Source organism: Misgurnus anguillicaudatus, chromosome 22 (assembly GCF_027580225.2).
Source record: "Misgurnus anguillicaudatus chromosome 22, ASM2758022v2, whole genome shotgun sequence".
NCBI classification, from domain to species: Eukaryota; Metazoa; Chordata; class Actinopteri; order Cypriniformes; family Cobitidae; genus Misgurnus; species Misgurnus anguillicaudatus.
The window spans coordinates 12,687,330-12,707,315 of NC_073358.2; the positions used below are offsets into that span (position 1 = coordinate 12,687,330).

Consider the following 19,986-nt stretch of genomic DNA (forward strand, 5'->3'; position numbering starts at 1 on the left):
CCGGAGGGGTACTATGCCATTGAAAACTGCCTCAATGGTTCACATACTTTTTCCACAAGCACTATGCACTTTTCGGTTGTTCTCAAGAAAGACATGAAAGATCAAAATAAGACAAATTTATTCAGAAAACGATGAAATTCCAAAAGGTTGACATACTTTTTCTTGCCACTGTAATGTGCAAAAGTTGTTGGAGATTCTTGCCGCTCATCACAGCTGGATAGGATGGAAAAAATTTAAATGGAAAATATTTATCCTTGTATGTGTCAGATAAGGTATGAGATGTCACTGTTTTGTTTGTAGGCAAGCCACAGATTAAATGACCCATTCACAAAAGACATTTATACATTCCGAAGTAGCTTTAAAGAGCGCAATTTGATGGAAAAACATGCTTTTTAAAGAGCACCTATAGTCCGATTCACAAATATACATTTCCTTGTACATAAAAATGTATAAGGAAATGTACATACCCCAAAGTAAATGATAAAGCGAGTTATAGTCTTCAACGTAAATTTATTTTCTTGGACTTCAACAAACACACGGATTGTAGGCAACAGTTCACTTCCTGAGATTTATGATGTTGTAAAGAAGACCCGAGATTATCATAATTCTTCCCGCTTCGGACTCATCTCTCCACTTTTTAACACATACAAGCAATTCAGGAGAACCAAACTTTCTGACTCCTCTAACTGCCTCAAGCAAAACTCTTGGACATTTTTTAGAAAGTCTATGCCGCAAACTTTGGATTCTCAAAAATATGCAATGTTTAGCTGATCATGATAACTGGTCATTATTATCCACGTGAACACGACTGATTCTCTTCCTCAATGGAACGTCAGAGCTTTGTTTTCCAGAGACCGAAACTAATCGCGACACCCGCATCTCCTGGAAATCCGGTTTATTTCAACCAATCAAAGATGACTTCGACATTCTCACAGGGTTTCCAGAAAAGTGTACGGAAAACATCAGACGTTTAGCCAACAGTCTGTGGGCGTGACGTCTGAGGCTGAGACTACCTGCAAGTTAACTCCTGTTAGCATTGCATTGTGCGTGAAACTTTCAAACATGTTAAGGAGCGTCACATTTCCGGCTGACGTCAGAGGTATTCAGACCAATCACAACGTACAGATTAGCTGGCCAATCAAAGACACAGAGCTTTTCAAATCCGTGCGTTTCAGAGTGAAATCTGGAGCTACAAAAATATACGGTATGTGGAAAATAATGTTTTTTTTAATAACAACACGAACACATTGTATTATACCAAAAACACAAAATAACATTGTTTTTTAGCAATGAAATAGGTGCTCTTTAAAGGTGCAGTGTGTACATTTTAGCGGCATCTAGTGGTGAGGTTGCCAATTGCAACCAATGGCTCAGTCCACTGCTCACCTCTCGCTTGGTCGCCACCGGACAAACATGTCATCGTTGGAGACAACTTAGTAAAAAAGTTTGGGCTTCTGTAGAAACATGGTGGCACAACATGGTGGCAACTTCCATGTAAGGGGACCCTCGTGAATGTAGATAAAAACTTCTAATTTTAAGGTAATAAACACATAACGGTTCTGTATTAAAGGTCTGATAATATAGTTTTGTATATTATTTTGCATTTCTGTCAAAAGATCTTTCTAAAAATTACACACTGCACCTTTAAGGTTATAACCACATCTTAAAAACAATGTCCAAGACATCCATCATGTGTAAATAGACATAAAAAAATATTGCAATAATGCGTAGTGTATTCTGTAAGACAATCAGTACATCAGCTTTTGAATTTTTGCTTCTGTGTTGCAATATAGACTAATAATGACGGGAGGCTTATGATAAATGATATGGGCACAAAGCATTAACAAATACCATTTGGTGACAATAATAGCAGACAACACCAAGCATCGAAACATCAAAAAGTTCAAATATCATGTGGGCATGTAAGCAGGCGGTTTGATAAATCATTGGCAAGTTTGGCGCAGTGGGAGGTGATATGGTGTTTTGGAAACAAAAAGACACAGATACCTAATTTAGGATTTCTAATGACAGGATAGAAAAGGCTGTGGACTCTGTTGCTCGGCGACAGGAACCACAGCTATTTTTAAAGGAAAAAGTGAAGGAGGAACTAAGCCAGGATCAAGAGCACATGCAAAAAGCAACTAAACGATAGAAGTATGCTATAGTTCAGAGGAGGAGAGAGAGAGAGATGGAGAAGCAATTCATATCAAGAGGCTTATCACAGAAATCACAGCGGCAGGAAAACAAACGGTCAGCTGTATCATCATACATACAAAAACACATTCGTTCTGTGGTGACCTACAGTGGTCAGCTTGTATTTTTGTGCAGCTTGAGCTTGGCTTATGGTTAAGGTTTATTTGAGTAAGATTTGCATTGACTATTTCAAGCTGTACTCTCAAACAACAAATCAGCATATGTGCAAACAGCAAAGGCAGAGTCAGCAAAAGCACAAATGCTTGTCTTTCAATTTGCATTTAAGGGATATTACATGTTAAAGAAAACTTGAGCTCAGTGGCGGCCGGTGACTTCTCTTTTCGAGGGCGCTTGATGCAAAGTTCATCACAACATGTATGTAGCCCTTCATCTTTTTTCAAAATATGTGTTCTGCGCTTAGAGATCCTGTGTGCATCACGTGTTTATAATAAGGGCCAAATGAGTCAAAATAAGGGCCTGCTGCAGATGCATCTAAAGGGTTTATGATAAAAGAGACACTCGCTTTGCCATATACTCGCATAATCTCATGCGTAATCAAAGTTTACTGTTAGGGAGTGTCTTGCATGTATTTTGTGAACGTGCGCGTCTCTTTTATCATAAACGGTTTTGACGCGTGTGCAGCAGGCACTTGTTTTGACAAAACACGTGATGCACACAGGATCTCTCGAAACACAGGAGAACACATAATTTGGAAAAGGGAACCACACACATGACACTCATGATGAACTATATCTCCAGCATCTGTGACCTTGTTTGGAAAATAAATATAATGTCACACTGTTATCTTGCAACCAAAATAACCACAGATAAATTGTATCTTACTTGTTGAATAATCTTTCTGTAATCTATAACTAATAGTAATACTTTTACAGTGGAACCCAATGGGCAAATGTACTAAACGGTTTAAATGCAGAAATGTAAAGGTTGTTGTTGTTGAAGCACTTTCATGAGTTCTTCAAGAAATTGACTGTACACTTTCCCTATATACAAAAGTCTAGCTACAGCTTATAAACATCCATAGACTGTAAAAAAAAGATGGACGACGCGACTTTGCCTCCCTCTATTGTAATGAACTGAAGCCAAAAATTGTCCGACCACGGTCGCCGTCATGTTACGTAAAAACGTCAGTTTGGAGCCAAGGCATGCGCAGAAGGAATCGTCCGTGGAGCCTGAGGCGGAGCCGCGGTATCAAACTTCTGCCCAAACGCTCGCGCGACCAATTCAACCACGCCAATCATAACGACACGCCCCGTTTCTATAGCATCACGTTACAAGCTAAAATGAAACTTACCACAATAATGAACACTTGAACATATATCAGTGTGATAACAACTACCTGAAAGGACCAAAACCATCTTTTGGAAACTTTTATTGGAAGTGTAAATAATTATTTTATTTAGAGCAGAGTCCCATTCGTTTGAATGGAGAGGGCGGGGTTTATGACTTGTATTGCAGCCAGCCACCAGGGGGCGATGTTTCATCAGACGTATGCGCATAGGCGTGATTATGCGGTTGGCTTGAAGTTAACTAATAATAATAATAATTTATTTTGCTTGTTATAAGAAATAAGTTCTCTAGAGAGAGACTGTTGTTATTGATTCTATGCGAAAGTCTACTGGATGTTAAGTTTGGTCAACAAAAGCTGTTTGTTTATGTTGTTGCTGCTGAAACAGTCTATTGAATAATTTTCATAGTTCAATACAAGTTTTCATAGTATTAAAACCAATATAAAGCCAATACTGCATCATCATGGAAACAAAGTTGGCTATAAATGTATACAAATAAGCTTAGTAATCAACTTTAATACATCTTTTGGCTATGCTTTTTAAGGCATTGTGTAAGGACATTAAAGGAAGGTTATTTTGCATTGCAATTTTGCATCCATATAATACTTCCTGTTAACTTAATACTGTGTATCTTTTCATGTCATTTCATGTATTGTTTTCTCAATTTATTTCTGTTTTTTAAACCATGGTCGCTTGGTTTTAGGGTTATATTTTGGATTTGCCTTACGATGTCATTTAATACATAGGTTTTTCCATGTTTTTGTCTATTTTTAAACCATGGTCGCCTTGTAGTTGGGGTTAGAATTGACAATGGTAAAAACTGAAAAAAATAAACACAATACATGTAACGAAATGAAAAGATGCGCCGTATTAAGTGAATGTATAAGGCTGTTTACACTTGGTATTAAGATGTGTTTTCATCGATCGGATCACAAGTGGACGAGAGAGACACATTACGTTTACACCTGGTATTTAAATCCGTCTCTTTTGTCCACTTTCGACCACTTCTCTCTTGAATACTGTGAGGGGACGGTCCGTGAGACGGTGGGCGAGTCTCTCTGCTGTCATTCAAACCCGAGCGGGAGTAATTATGAGTTTATATGGAAGCGAACAAATATTATGTTGCAGTCCGCTGCTTGTTTAGCAAGTATATGCTGCACGGAGTTTTGTACGTGTGTATGTAAGAGCTTTCTCTGAATTTTCAGCGCAATTGATGAAATAGGATCGCGCAACTTTCACACGCTTTCAAAACGAAACTACGGAGATCAGACGCTTTAGTTTTATCAATGAAATGCTGTTCACCGTATGTTCACGCCAGAAGTCAAAAAAAGACGTAAAACTTGTGTTTAATACCTCAGATTAGATAAATGGGCGGAGAGAAGGCGGTCGCGTGTGACTGTTCGAACGCATTCAACCACATGCGTTCCGCAACTCCAAAACGATCCGATCGAAAGTGGTTTCGACCACCTCTGGATGTGGTTGAAAGTGGTCGAAAGTGGACGAGCTCAAAAGTTTTGAACACTGTTTACACCTGGCATTAACGTCGTCCACTTGTGATCCGATCGACAAAAACGCATGTTAATGCCAAGTGTAAACAGCCTCTATGTTTTTGTCTATTTTTAAACCATGGTCGCCTTGTAGTTGGGGTTAGAATTGACAATGGTAAAAACTGAAAAAAATAAACACAATACATGTAACGAAATGAAAAGATGCGCCATATTAAGTGAATGTATCATACTGGCATATCATATGCATGAAAAATTGGAATTTGGCCTATGTATTGCACCACTTTAAACACTGCATGCTATTTGTACCATAGACTGTAAAAAAAATGGACGACGCCCATTCGCTCTCTTCCATTTGTGAAAAGTGAAGCTGCCAGTGTCCCGATACGGCGCTGACATCTTGGGTCTTGAGTCTGCGCAGAAGCGATTTCGAGATCATTCCTGCGCAGTAGTGAGCAGGAAGTAACCCCCCAGTCACATTAGCTACAAGAGACAGAGCGACAGGCTACCATTCATTTTCAATGGTAGTGGCCGTTTGCCAGCTATGGCCAGCGACGAGCTCGCCGCTGCGCGAGCAAGGTGGGGCCAAAATAGACAAGAAGGCTATTTTATGCAAATGCTGAGCGATGCGACAAAGCGACTGACAATCTGTGAAGGGGCAGCGTGCCGTAGGTCTGTAGCAGAGTTGAAGAAAATAATTCAAGATGGCGGAAAATGCGTATTTCTGTGATAAGTTTGGCATTTTATTTCATATATTTTGTTATTTTTATCGAAAAATAAATACTTTTAAATCCAAAAACATCGTTCTTGTAACTTAACAATACCTCTAAAGTTACTTTTGATACCGCTTTTAGATATTAGCCAAGGAATGCCAATCAAGCGAGTGCCTGTCGCTCGGTGTCGCTCACTTTTGTAGATAATGTGACTTTAGGGTTAAGCCGCGAAATCAAGGCCCCGCCCTTGCTCTCGCAGAATGGGCATATCACAGCTGTCAATCATGATGTGACACCACCGCTTTTATAGCAATAAATAACTAACTAAAAACAAACTTATTTTAAAAACAAACACTTGAATTTACATCAGCGTGATAAAAACTACAGTAAATGACAGAAGCCAGCTTCGGAAAAAAGATAACTGAAGTGTAATTAAATTGTTTAGTTGGGTGATTCTCACAAAACCATTGAAACACCATGGCACTAATGATTTTAGGTTTAAAATGTGTAATATAGTAACATTAAAAAGCATCAGAATTAACACAATACTGTGTTCTACCTTGCAAAATGTGTGATTTCAACATAAGAATTTATAATTGTACATTTTATCTCATTTTCTGCTGAAATTCTCATTATCGCAATGTGTCCGGCTGTGTTTGAACATGCGTTATGTTGTAATTTAATAAAATTAACACAAAAATATTAAGAAAAAAAATAAATGGATGTTTTGCTAGACTACTTTAGATGACAGAAAAAATATTTACTGAATATTCATGTATAATAATAATGAAGAAAAATTAGGAAAATGATGTGTCCATGCCTGATGTTCTCATCCTCCGCAACACTTTTTGAGAACAGTTTAAGCACACATACAGAATTTTAATAAAGTTTGATTTTGAGTGACCAAGCACATGGACCAGTTACTTCAAGATGGCTACCAGGTAAGATCATTTTTTTACAGTTAATTTGAAATATTGTCTTGTTAGAATGCTTACACGACATTTTGATTATCATTACCGCAACAGATGCTTATTAAATGTTAATTTAATTAATAGAAGCATAATACTTTGATTTTAAATGCATGTGCAGAATCTCCAAATTATGTTCTTTCAGGTTTGTCATGTCATTTTGAAAATATGTCAGTGTTGATGTTTTCTGACTGTTGCGGTAATGATATTTTTTAGGAGTAATTTTTTTAATTATGTTACAAAAAGTGTTAAATGATAAGTAAAAGTTTTTAAATTAATGTTCCCATTTACTCCAGACTTTGTTTTTCAATGTCTGGTGGGAAAAAAAGTAAATTTAAGCAATTTTTACATTTTCATGCTTGACATTTTTAAAACCAAGTTTTCGTGAGAATCACCCAGTTGGTCTCACGTCCCATTGAATAACATGGGGAAGGCGGGGTTTGTGACCTATTCTGGAACCAGTCACTGTTGGGCGATCGAGACGTTTTGGCTTCACTTTTCAGGGCTTGTGCGGCACGCTTGAATTGTATGCATTTCATGAGAATAGGCTGGTTAATCCACATGCCACAAATGCTGTAGATTAAATTTAACTTTGAGCCTTTAAATTTCATTCCACCACCTTGCCATCTATGCTTTTCCATCACTGTCTCGTCTTTGTCTTTACTGATTCTCTTCAGTCAAATAAACTCAGATGACAACAAACCGAAAATATTTTTATATTTACTTTTGCTGCAACTTTCACTTTTTAGCTCTCTTTGATCCTCTCTCTGTCACTCACAAATGCGCGCGCACACACACACACACACATACACAAACACACTGGAGTGTGTGCTGAATTAAACATGACAGTGACAGTGGCGCTTTGCAGTCTGAATTCTAATTACATTGACTCTATTGTAGACACCACAGCCATGTGACAAACAGCCACTCATACATACACAATGCTCCATATGCTATTACACAACGGAGTGAAAACTGTAGTATATACATCATTAAATAATCTGATCTCCAAAGTACAAAACTGCACAGTAAAAAACAGCTGATGAAGAGTAACCTTCCTGTAGGACAGTGTTAAGTTTGGGAGAGGGGAAGCTGGGGGAGGGGTATTAGAGAGGAAGTAAAGTGAAGGAGTAAAGAAAGAGAGAGAGAGAGAGAGAGGTATAGTGTATGATGGAGAAGACGGTATTCTGACTAGTCAATAATTAAGCATAGTGGACTTTCACACCCATAGCAAGACATACACGAGAAAAGAAGGGGTTTTATGTGTCTCCTGTGGGTCTACAGGACACACATTAGAAATGTATTTTTTTTTAAACCACTACAATCTGTATATATTAAAGGGGGCTTATGAAACTGACACTAGATAGTGATTGCACTAGATAGTGATGACCCACAGTCATTAAATATATTTAAAGACTCGATGTTGGAAATTAAATAGGACAAACAAAATGGAAATAAAGACTAAACTAAATAATAGTAATAATATTGTTATACCACAAATAAAGAATTTTTTTATATCATTATATATGGTTGCGATATAATAGACTGCAACAACCACACCCCACAGGCCTAAAGACAAATAGAGAGATGGAGAGTAAATGTGTAAATACAATCCTCCAGTGTACTCATGGACATCATACACTAACGTTATCTGTACCCATATAAAGCTCCCACACACTTACTAAAGCTGAGCCATGACAAACTAACAATCAGCAAACTAACCATTACTATGGACCACTCCCTCTCCAAAGCCTTTACCATGAGCAACAGAGGCATAAAAACAAATAATGAAACCATGACGAAGGCTCTCTAGTCACAAGGAGTCACACCCACAGTCCATTGGCTGAACTTCCAAATGAACCAAGGTATTTTGGTTTGAAGTCATCTTCATCACTTTATCCCTTCTAGAAGCTAGCCAAATTCAGAAGATGCTATCGTGGATATGCCTATATGTACAAAAAGCTATAACTTATTTTATTATAAAAAATAAATCCAGAATGTTTTAGATGTGTCCTTATTTAAAACACCTGATTTAACTCATTCATAACCATTCTGGCTAATGAGCTAAATCAGGTGTTTTAAATAAGGAGACATCTAAAACTTTTTGGGAGGGGGTACTCGAAGACCAGGATTGGGAAGCACTAATCAATACCATACTAGCTGACAAAGTAACTTTAGTCTTAAATTCAGCAAATATCATCTTTTCCATGAAAACATGATACCCTGCAAACTACTGGGCTATTACATGCTTTATTCTGCTTGGTTGAGAAATGTTCCCGGGTATGCATTATTTTTGATGAACGTACACCTGACCTATCAAAGGTCTTAACATAACCACCAGAACAATGTCTGTGGTGGTAATCATTGTATAAGTAGAATAATTGACTTAATTATTTGAAAATAACGCACAGCCGCGGTGTAATGGCACTTCGCTTCGTGATGCATTACCACTTTGGGTGTGCATTATTTTTTGAATAGTTAAATGGCCCGTTGTCAATTATACCTTACATATTACTGTAGTAGAGGCCTGCAATCCTGAGACTCTCCCACAGGATCGACCAGATACCTTGTGGCACAGATATCTATTTCCGAAAACAAGAGCGGTCAGTAACTGGTGTTTATATGGCAGGAGAGGGGGTTCTAAAACACCAAGACTGTCCACTATATATACACACACAGCATATGACAGTAAAATATATTTTTAAAATATTGTATGTTAAGACAAAGAAAAGTATTGTATACCCCTGTATATTGTCCCCATCTCTCTCTTTCTCTGGGGAATAAATAAATGTAAAAATTTTTGAACTACTTTTAAAGTTAGCGCGGATAAAAAATCATTATAAGCCCACAGAGTGAAATAAAAGCGGGAGTGGCCGAAACCTGATTAAAAAAAAAAGATTAAAAAAGTTGTCCAGTGCAGATCTGTACGTTCAAGATTACTTTATTGGTTGCTTTATTGGTTAGGCGTCCACCCTCCACAACTAAATCTAACTGTCAGGAGGTGGATTGTGTGAGCTTCACTGCCTTCATTCCTATTGGTGGTCATTGCATCTAGTCACAATTCTTTTGCATACAATGAGGTTCTGACTGAAGTTTGTTGCACTGACATGCCCACACTGCATCACCAATGCTTGTCGTCTTCGTCACTGCAAATACCTATTGTGAACACTCCTTTGTTGTGGTTAGGCAAAATTAGGCACAGACATCTGTAGAGCTCTATATACATACATTACTGTACTTTCATTATGGGTGTAACCTCAAGGGTAAAAATTAAAACACAGACAATGTTATTGTCTATGCAGCTTGGTTAGACTGACATGCATTAAACGCACTGGTGAACCCAAACCCCAGAGCAACCACTCACCAGATTACACAAATGGTCTGGAGACCTTAAGAGACAAGGCAAGCCCATAATATACCTCAGGCTGGCTTTGTTTACTGTTTAACACAAATATTGATACATACATATACAAACATGAAAATATAATTATAATATAAATTATATGTGCCTTGTTGAGGAGAGGAATGTATTTGCATGCACTGGCATATGGCCAGACTGAATCTATCTAGGTACCAGAGGTCTGTAAGCTTTTATTAGCACTAGCACCACGGCAACTATGTCAATGACCACCTTAGCAACCACACAACAATGCCCTGGCAACCACCTTGCCACACCATGGCTGCATCCGAAACCACCTACTTCCATACTATATAGTAGTCGAAAAGAAGTAGGCGCGTCGAGTAGTATGTTCGAATTCATAGTATTCCAAAAACAGTAGGCGAAAAGTACCTTGATGACCTAATACTTCCAGCATTATTATTAAGAATATTGCCGAAGTTATTTGATGGACCCTTTACTATCCCGTGAGCCCCCGGGAGAAGAGTTAACCAATAAAGAAGAAGGAGATGCGTTGTTTGATGATGTCCCTTGTGGTTAAATTGCCTTTCTCTAACGTCATTCCAGTTAACAACTTAATTTTTATTATGATGACATATGTCACTTGATGTATCAACATGGTGGATGTAGTATGTCTGAACTTATTCATACTATGCATATTCATACTATAAAGTACCAGCCGTTTTAACGGTCAATAAGCAGGTACTTCATCTAATTCAGTACCTACTGTCACAGTATTTAATTTCGGACGCAGCCCATAGCATTATGGTGATGAGTTTTGCTAGAGTAGGATGTAGGGGTGTGACAAGACACTTAATCTACGAGACGAGACACGAGATTGGGTTCACGAGATTTTTTTAAGAAATCCTCAATGATAAAATAAATGAATGGGAAACTGAAATCACATTATTTTGAAATGTTTTAACTAATCTAGGACTGTCCCTAAGAATATTTTTGCTACTTGATAATTAGGTATTTTGATATTTTTGGTAATAAAAATAGACCCAAGTCAGCAATAACCTTTAAAATTACATAATAATGACAATGCAATAATAATTTGTTCAAATCAAGTATCAGAACAAGTAAACCATTACAGTAATAAGTAGCCTTTGTAATAAAAAGCAAGATTATGTATTATAAGGGGGCGTGCACACACCAACGCTTTTACGCCCGCGGCCGGCGCATGTTTTCAATTATTTCCAATGGAAGCTCGGCCAGCAGCTAGTGTTTTTTTTCTGCGCTGAAAACCGGCGCTCAGCATTTTTTTCGCGCTCGGCGCTGAGCGTCGAGAGTTGAAAGAAATTCAACTTTGGGAGAAAAGCTCCGCTCGTCAATGTCAGTTCTCACACGGCCGCCCAATCACAGTAGAGGAGGGGCGGGACATTACCACAGCAACCAACCGTCTCGCAGCTGAAGTATCACAGCTACCAAAGCTCTCAGCTGAAGAAAGCTGGCACTCAGCTGAAAAACAGCTGGCATTCGGCGTCCTCAAGGCGTTTTCAGTCGCGTTTAAATGTTTTGGTGTGTCCAGTCTCCAGCCCCTAACAAATGCCTGCAGGGGGCGCTAACAGACCCGCTTCTGTTACTTTCACTTTAGAATCTAAACTTTAGACGCTTACTTTTAACCAAACAACGTTTAAATCCATTTAAATCTTTAATATTTGCCAAAAAGTTACAATAGAAATTATATAGCCACTGTTATTCTTGAGCAAGAACATGCAAAGATAAAATCATGTAAACTCTGAGTGAGGGTTTAATCTGCTTAAACACTTCTGACACTGATCAACAGACAATCGCAACGCGTCTTATACGAGCATTATTGGAAGCCCAAACAAAAAGCACATGCAGTTAAACACTGAATATAATTCATGCACACTGCATGAAATTTAGCCAGAAATTTAACTTAATGCTGACAGTGGCCGTTTCTCAAACAGAAAGCTGCATCCTCCGGAGGTCGCATATGCAGGCTTCATACGTCATCAAGCTTGGTTTATTTTAGTTAACTGAGCTGTACATTCGCAAGTCATAAGGCATATTACAACAATTTACGATTAACTTAATATAATAGTAAACGTTATAATTGTTAATACGACAGTCTTTATGAGTATGCAGTCTACATATGCGACCTCCAAAGGATGCAACCTTTTGTTTGAGGAACGGCCAGCATTTCACCTCCATGAGAAATCTCGTGACATAATTAATCTTTTTTAAGTATATAATAAAGATAAAAAAACAAAGACCAATTCTGGAAACCACAGAGACCAACCACAACGAAACAAAGAGAAAGAGAGAGATCCGAACACATGGACATACTGTCCACATCAGTGCTCTTGGATTTGCCACAATTATTGTTTTCCTCTTTAAGCTCCAAACCAAGAAGAGCTTCAATCAAACTTTTGAAACCCAACAAAACAAAAGGTGTGGCATGGGCCAATCCTCAATCACATACATGTTAGGCCTATACACACAATTGAAAGCGGGAACAATAGCAACACATAAGCAACTTAATCTGGGCCAGATTGGGTTAAGTCACTCGTCAGAGAGGTGAATGGCTAAAAGAGATCTACAGTGAGGTTCACAACTTCCTAACAGTGACCATCAACTTGGACTGATTCCCTTAGCATTCAGTTCAAATTCTTTGACCGAAACTACACAAAAGACTACTGACTTCCTGCATTATAATGCCTGAGTGCACAAGAATATGCAATTTCACAATGAGGGTATTCACAAAAAAGATTTTTTTATTTTCTGGGGAGCTTGCCTGTGCAACTTACCACTGCATTGCTAGGGTTTTCTGGGTGCTAGCTTAAAGGGATAGTTCAACGGAAAATGAAAAGTCTGTAATTTCCTTACCCTGTAGAAATTCCTGTAGAAATATATATTTTAAAAATGTTAATAACCAAAATGATCTGGGGCCCCATTCACTTCCCTATTCTTATTTTTTCCTACTATAAAAAAAAGTCAGTGGTGCCCCAGATCTGCTTGGTCATAAACATTGTTTAAAATGTATTTCTTTATATTTAGCAAAACAAAGAACATTATACAAAAAAGTAAATTAATTTTCATATTTCAATTAACTATCTCTTTAATGTTTACCCAGTTTAAAAAGAGTCCAATCTTAATTCTCTATAATAATATAGTCTGTACTATATTCTATGGATTTGGTCTGTTCTTCAATATAAATCTATGATATTGTTTACTTATTTTATCATATTCTTCATGTCTATAGCAGAAATGTTGCAGCAGAAGTAAGAATAAATATTGTGTCATTGTTTGCTCATCTGTGTTTAAATGACCATTAGATTTTTTTACATGGAACATAAAAAAGATAATTTCAAATGTAGTCCAAAGAACATGACCAGCGAGCCCACGACCAGAGTTGCTGTACCAAGTGTTACAATCACTCAGTCATTGTACTGAATTCATCCAACCAAATATTCTTTAAACTTTCTCATTTTTTGCTACACAAACATCAGAAAGTTTGTTTGATATTAATCAGCAAAGAGTCAATGACAACACTCATGTGCTGCAAGTGAAACTTGCTTACTTTTACTGTAGTCTCTGTTGAGTACCGCTTTGATGTTCTTCATGAATGGCAGCAGATTACATAACAAGTCAAACGAACCTCAAGTATTTCTTTAGTTTAATTTAGCAAATTAAAAGATGTTAAAGAATATACCATACATTTCAAGAGTTGGTTTACATGTTATTTAGATCTTACCATTAAACCTTAAAGACCTTTAGAAGAGAGTTGAACTCAGAACAGAACACATGACTCTCATTTTCTATCGTAAAATCACCTGACCTCCTCTGTCAGGTTCTTTACTGCTGTTTAGGTTAGGTTATGAATTAAAGTTGTAATCAGAGCATATGCTGCGGGCAAGGTCTATGTGTTAAAAACCCCAGATTATTATAATGCACTGGCCTCAAAACCATTTGGACACTTGACAATGTCAGTGCATCAGATAATTAAAAAAACATCAAACCAAATGGCATCCGGAAACAAATGATTCTATACCTTTTCTTAAATCAAACGTCACTTTTCATGGCAATATTTGACCATTTTAGGGCATGTTTGTTATCAGTTCACACAGGTGTCATTCACTTAGGTGTAGACCACCCGTAGACAAATTTTACTAAATTTGACAACCAAATATTTATCTGAATTTTAAACAGAATGTCCATCTAAAACCTAACAAAGTCAGTCTGGCTCAAGTGTTTACATTTCTGGGCCCCTGACTCTCCTAAAAGTTGTTGACTTTTAACGTTATTGGCTGATGTCTAGATGGAGTTACATCTTACTGTAATCGTCCTATCTGTATGGCATGTATGACTACTGCTACCAAGATTGAAATACTCAGGTTTCATGTCACCCTCTAACACAATAACCCTCTAACCAATAAAGTATAGTATAATAATAAAATCTGTTTGATGATCTGTTTTACTACCGTACTGGTGGTGGCACAACAGTACCTTTGAACAGCTCTATGACTGAATAAAGGTCTTATAGCCCTATATAACTTCGAGTAAAGCAACTAAGAAGTAAAATCAAATCTTCAGCTTCTATTTACTAAACAAGTTTTATCAAATGTTCCACTAAATACTGCATACTTACCTTTTTTCCTGTTGAACCTGTCTTTGAGAGGCAGGATCGCCCAAGTGAGAGGTAGCCCCCAATGACCTCTATCTCCTCTGCAGCAGGATAGCGCTTTTTAAGCTGGGTGCCCAGCTGTGAGAAGGGGGCATCTGAGGCAGGTGGTGTGCCCACAGAGTCACTGGCAGGCTCCTGGGTATCGGGAGTGGAGGGCTGGGCATCTGGCCTTCGTTTTGGAACGACTGTAAACGTATTCCCTTTGCGCCTCTGCACCGCAGGGCTTGGTGGGGGCGGCGTGGGCTCAACAACTATGTCATCGATGTTAGTGACAGGCAGTTTATCAACCAGCGATTCCTCTTTAGATGGGACCGATTTAACAGGTGATCCAGCTGAAGGGGGATAAGCTGGAACAGGTGAATCGGGAGTGGCAGACGGGGTGCGTTTTGAAGGCTCTGTTTTGGCTTCTACATTTACCGTTTCTATGAGTTTTGGTGCAGAGTGTGTGGGCAAAACAGGAGTTGGCACTGCGGGGTCTGAAACGGTCACGCCCACCAGGGGCCGTGGGGATGGGGGTGAAAGGACAGGACTAGAGGGTGCCGTGCTTCCAGGGGATGAGATGGCAACACGACCCTTGGGAATGACGGTAAAAGAATTACGAGACTGAAGACGCAGGTTGGCAAGCGCTCGGGCCTGAATGTCACCAGCTGGAAGAAGAGAAAGATCTGGGCGAGGGGAGGGGCGTATTTCAAAGCTGGGCGATAAAGGGGGCGATGTGGGAGTACAGTCGGCACGGGCACGGTGGCTCTGTGTAGAGCATGGCACCTTGGCTTTGGATGCTCCATCTGTGTTGTCCCAGTCCCTTTCTCTAACAAGCTTGGACGGAGATCTTTCACCATCTTCCATGGGATGAGCAGTTGCACTCCGGGCCCCACTTCCCTCGTAACGTCTACGGGTGGAAGACACTAAGAGTGGGGATCCCAAAGCAGGCGTGCTGCTCCCCGAGTCACTAGGAGAGTCGTAATGATTGCTTATGGAAGACTGTTGGTTGTTCTGGAAGACTTTGCCGTATGTAGTACGGACAGGCGATCCGGGTTGCTGGACAACTTTTGGCACCACATCTGGCTGGGGTTTGGATCTGGAGCTTGGACGGACAGGACTAGAATCAAAGTCTAGGAGGTTTTCTGTGCTGCGTGACTTGGTTTGAAACTTCCCGTAATTCCTGTCAAATTTCTGGAGCATGCGACTGACCCTACCTTGACACTCCATAGGGGCCGCATCCGGGCGCCCGAGTGTACTGAGGTTCTCCTCGCTTTTACTCAGCCCGGTATCGTAAACTACCACTTCCTTCGCGCGTATCTCGGTAACCGGACTACCTCTCCGGTCTAACAGGTCATTGAGAGAGCTATATCCGCTCAACGTGCCATTCTCATGCACCTTTGATGCGTGCTTCAAACTACATCCATCCGTAAAGTAATCCGGGTCAGATTCAATAATGATGATATTATCAGCGCGTATAGTCCGTATTCCAGGAACGCTACCGTATAACTCCAAGATGTGTTGAACGGGACGGGTGGCGTTCTCTTGGTTCTGACGCTTTTTGCGCTCTTTCTCTAGTTTAATAAACGGGTTCTCTTGCAGCGGACCCAAGCTCTCTTGCAGCACCATGCTCTCATGCGCTCCGTTGTCTCTTACCGTTCTCTCCTCCGTGTCGAGCGAGTCCGTGGACTGCCAGTGGTCTTTTGTTTTCACCGGTGACAGATCCGGGCTTCTGGTCGTGGGCTTGCCAGTAAAATGCTGACTGGCGGGAGTAATTGTATAGTTCCGACTGGAATGTGCCCCGGTAACATCATCCTTGCTTTTGCTTCCCGTTACCTCGCCGTTAAGTCGAGATGCGACCGATTCGGCACCTGCCCCGCCGCCCTTCGCCTTCCTCCGCTCCAGGATCTCGCGTTTCCAGGCCGGCATCCTCGGGCTCTCCTGCCCAGGTTCTTGGCAAAGGACGCGAAGATCCCCGCCCGACATAATGAAAGAATGGTGGGAATGGGTTTAAAAGCAAATAATCTCTCGCCGTGCCCGCAGCGTCTCTTCTTACTCGTTCGCGTACATCATTGCAGCCGCGACAATGTATCCTGCATGATGATGATGATGCCCGTCTACAGACAACCACCCCGCCCTCATCGTGTGACGTCACTCTTCCGCCTCAAAGACGACGCCTCATTTGGTCATTTTGACTTTGTTTTAACATATGACCACGCCTGCCCACAGAGAATGTTAATGTGAGCCCTGTCAGTCAAATTCATCACGCCCTGCCCTTTCAGCATTCGTCCCAGCATTTAGAGAATGGATTATGTTATCATTAAGCTCCTTGGAACAATCTTACCTGGTAACTACTGTAAAAACGCGTTTGGAACACTCTGCAAAGTGAAGTTTTTTTTTTTTCATTCGCATAATAGATTTTATTTATCAGTTATTGAAACAAATATCAGTATTTGCTGAGAGCTTTGCTTTTTAACAGCTTTTATCCATGGTACACTTACAGACAGTTTTTTTTGTATGGTTTTCCAAGCTAAAGTTCTTATTAAATGTTCATCTTTGCTATATTGGAAGAAAAATGCAGATAGGTCATGTTTGATCCCAGGGAACATAAATATTGGTATAGATTGAATGTACTATAAATGCTTTGGATTAAACCAATTATTATTATTATTATTATTATTATTATTATTATTATTATTATTAAGTAAACGTATTGATTTCTTTTGTCCCTTCATGTAATTCCAAACTGGCTCAATAGTGTGACTCCTTATGTTTAAAAAAAATCAATTTTTGTTTGCTGGTAGGCCTAATAGCAAAGAATGTTTTCCATACTGACATATTAAAACAAAATATATAAATAAATAAACATCTTAACATTTTTTTGCAGACGCATCTAATGTGCCTATGACTTTTCACAGTCCTTCTAGTATATACATACTTAAACAGGCTACATTAATTTATGTTTGTGATGACATGTGAAGTATTGTCACTCTTATATAATCCAGTTTTAAACATTAAATGCAAGGCACATGCATATGGATTATACATGTAAAACAGGGAGACCATAAAGTGTAGTTTATTTATAGACTTTGTTTATGGCTGTATTTTGCACCTAGCCGTGCAGTGGATTCAGATAACATCATCAGAAGGGGAGAGGTTACAGGAAAATGCGGTAACTTAAGATATGGGTGTGCAGCCTTTCTAGTACAATAGTTGCCATTTACAGCCACAATGGATGTTCAGGACATTCAGTAAAGCAACTTTTGATTACAAAAATGTCAGAACATATCTTCAAGGCAATTGTTTTATGATATTACAAAAAGTACAAGACCATGAAAAATATCCAATCCTAATTATTATTTAAAAGTTTATTTAAAACAAATAAATACCGTGTTGGACATTACAAGTAGAAATCTACATCAATCCTCTATATTTGGAGATTTTGTAATTGCTCAAACTGAACATAGATGTTTGTTTACTGGAGTTTTAGAGCAGTAGTGCCAACTAGCGGTTATCATACAAAAAGCAATTATGACTTTAAAACCATTGTGAGATTTCACCTCAAAAAGGAATCACAAAACTCTCGTTACATCACATTTATAAGGAAAGAAAAGCAAGAAAACAAATGAATGTTTATGGTTTATTTACAATTATACAAACAACGATAAAAGGCAATCAACACAGATAAATCAACATCGAATCTCTCAAAGCACTTTAGACAATAATAATAACAAATCAAAAATTGCACATTACTTTTAAGCATTTAATATGATGCAGTGTTGCCATGTTTACACGTTTGAGCCAGAAATGTATTTGAAAAGATAAAAATGGTGTCACAATGATTCGCTGCTCCTGGTTTTAATGTCCATTTGATTCATACACGTCCATTGGCATGGGGACAGTTTGTACTATCAATTAACACGACAAGCACGAATCATTAGCAATTGTAGGAGAATGAACAGCGGAGAGACGATAAGACCGAACCACAAGTCTCGGGCCTGGTCCTGTTCAGCCAGTTTCTGGCACAGCAGCACCTCACAGACCAGCTTGAGACTGAGAACGGTCAGGACCCACAGCAAACGCAGCACTGCCAGGCGCTTCTCTCCTTCCTGGTAGAGGCGGATAGATACGATGGCCGTGAAGTAGGTGCTGAGGCCATCCGCGGCAAACAAGGGTGAAAAGACCAGCCACCAGCTCATCTCCAAAGTCTTCTTGTCTACATCCATGTGCAGTGCCACTAACACGCTGAAGACCAGCAGCGCACCCAGGTGGAGGAACAGCTCGAACGTGGCAAAGCCTAGCCATTGCACCAGCTCTCGCAGAGAAAACAGCATTGTTACACGGCTGCGGTTTTATGTAGTGGGGACAAACTAGCACTTGAGACCGATAGTGAAGAGAAGCATTAAAATGCGTTAACAGAAATAAATTCTAAGAAAAATTTTCCTTTGAGAAGTGTGCCAGTGCCTTGGCAACATTATGCGCCCTTTGAGATGGACCAGGTCCACCTACTGATTTCCGAGGCATTTGGGAGTTTAGATAACATCAGTGAGTCAAAACCTGGAAGACAAAGAAACAAAATTCATTAGCAAGAGATATAACACTAAAAGTGGTCTCGTTTCTCCGACCACGACTTCAGCTGTATTGCAGATAATCAATAGGTCTTTTTTAACTATTCTCACAATTAAAGATCTACATGATTTATATCATAATCTATGATAAAAGCATCCATAATAAAATTGGTTAGACATTTAACGTTAACATCCCAAGTTTTGCGAAAATGAAATCTTTAGTAATAATCAAGCGAGCTGTCAGTCAGCATATGATGACGAGGAATTAATGTGCCAGTTTACATAAAAAAACCTTTTACCTCACATTTATCGGTTCCAATGATGATTGTGGGCAAACATATAATAGTAAGCTACATTTTTAAATGGACATTAATGAATAGATAGGCTGACAGCGACGGATGTTGCAGCTGTGATAAACAACAGCTAGCTGAGATGAGCTATTTACCTTCCGACGGAGATCCGAAAATATCGCGATAACTCCATAATGTTCGAGCTCCTCTACGGAGGCCGAGAAGTTAAATGAATTGTAAAATTATAAAACAAGATACGGGATAGCATAGCAAACTCCCGTTTTAAAAGGGCGGCGCTTAGATCCACTGTCTGAAAGTAATTTAGTCAGAATGGACCAATCAGCTATTTGTAAATACTAGAAATGTCTTTAAAAACGGTATATGGGCTGAATTCAATTTGTATCTCAGATAGTAT

The 19,986-nt window shown here is 39.2% G+C and overlaps 2 protein-coding genes across 3 annotated transcripts in view; both read right to left on the bottom strand.

Annotated features, from left to right (window-relative positions):
- tprn (taperin) overlaps positions 1-16,875 on the bottom strand; it is a 35,035-nt gene extending 18,160 nt beyond the window's left edge. Inside the window, exon 1 of the mRNA XM_055200998.2 lies at positions 14,699-16,875. Within this exon, the coding sequence (XP_055056973.2) occupies positions 14,699-16,699 (2,001 nt within the window). The 5' untranslated portion in view covers positions 16,700-16,875. The remainder of the gene's footprint in view (positions 1-14,698) is intronic.
- A 1,464-nt stretch (positions 16,876-18,339) lies between these two features.
- On the bottom strand, positions 18,340-19,865 carry tmem203 (transmembrane protein 203). 2 transcript variants are annotated; one of them, XM_055201012.2, is made up of 2 exons: positions 19,727-19,865; positions 18,340-19,270 (listed from the first exon to the last, which is right to left on the bottom strand). In XM_055201012.2, exon 2 carries the CDS (start codon positions 19,045-19,047, stop codon positions 18,625-18,627), a length of 423 nt encoding a protein of 140 aa, XP_055056987.1. In that variant the 5' UTR covers positions 19,048-19,270; positions 19,727-19,865; the 3' UTR covers positions 18,340-18,624. The 2 variants fall into 2 exon arrangements, with proteins under 2 accessions (XP_055056987.1, XP_055056986.1); XM_055201011.2 differs by having other exon boundaries at positions 19,581-19,746.
- Between the last annotated feature and the right edge of the window lie 121 nt (positions 19,866-19,986).

Excerpts from the sequence above, each read along its gene's own strand:
- tmem203 (XM_055201012.2), bottom strand. The coding sequence starts at position 19,047 with ATGCTGTTTTCTCTGCGAGAGCTGGTGCAATGGCTAGGCTTTGCCACG.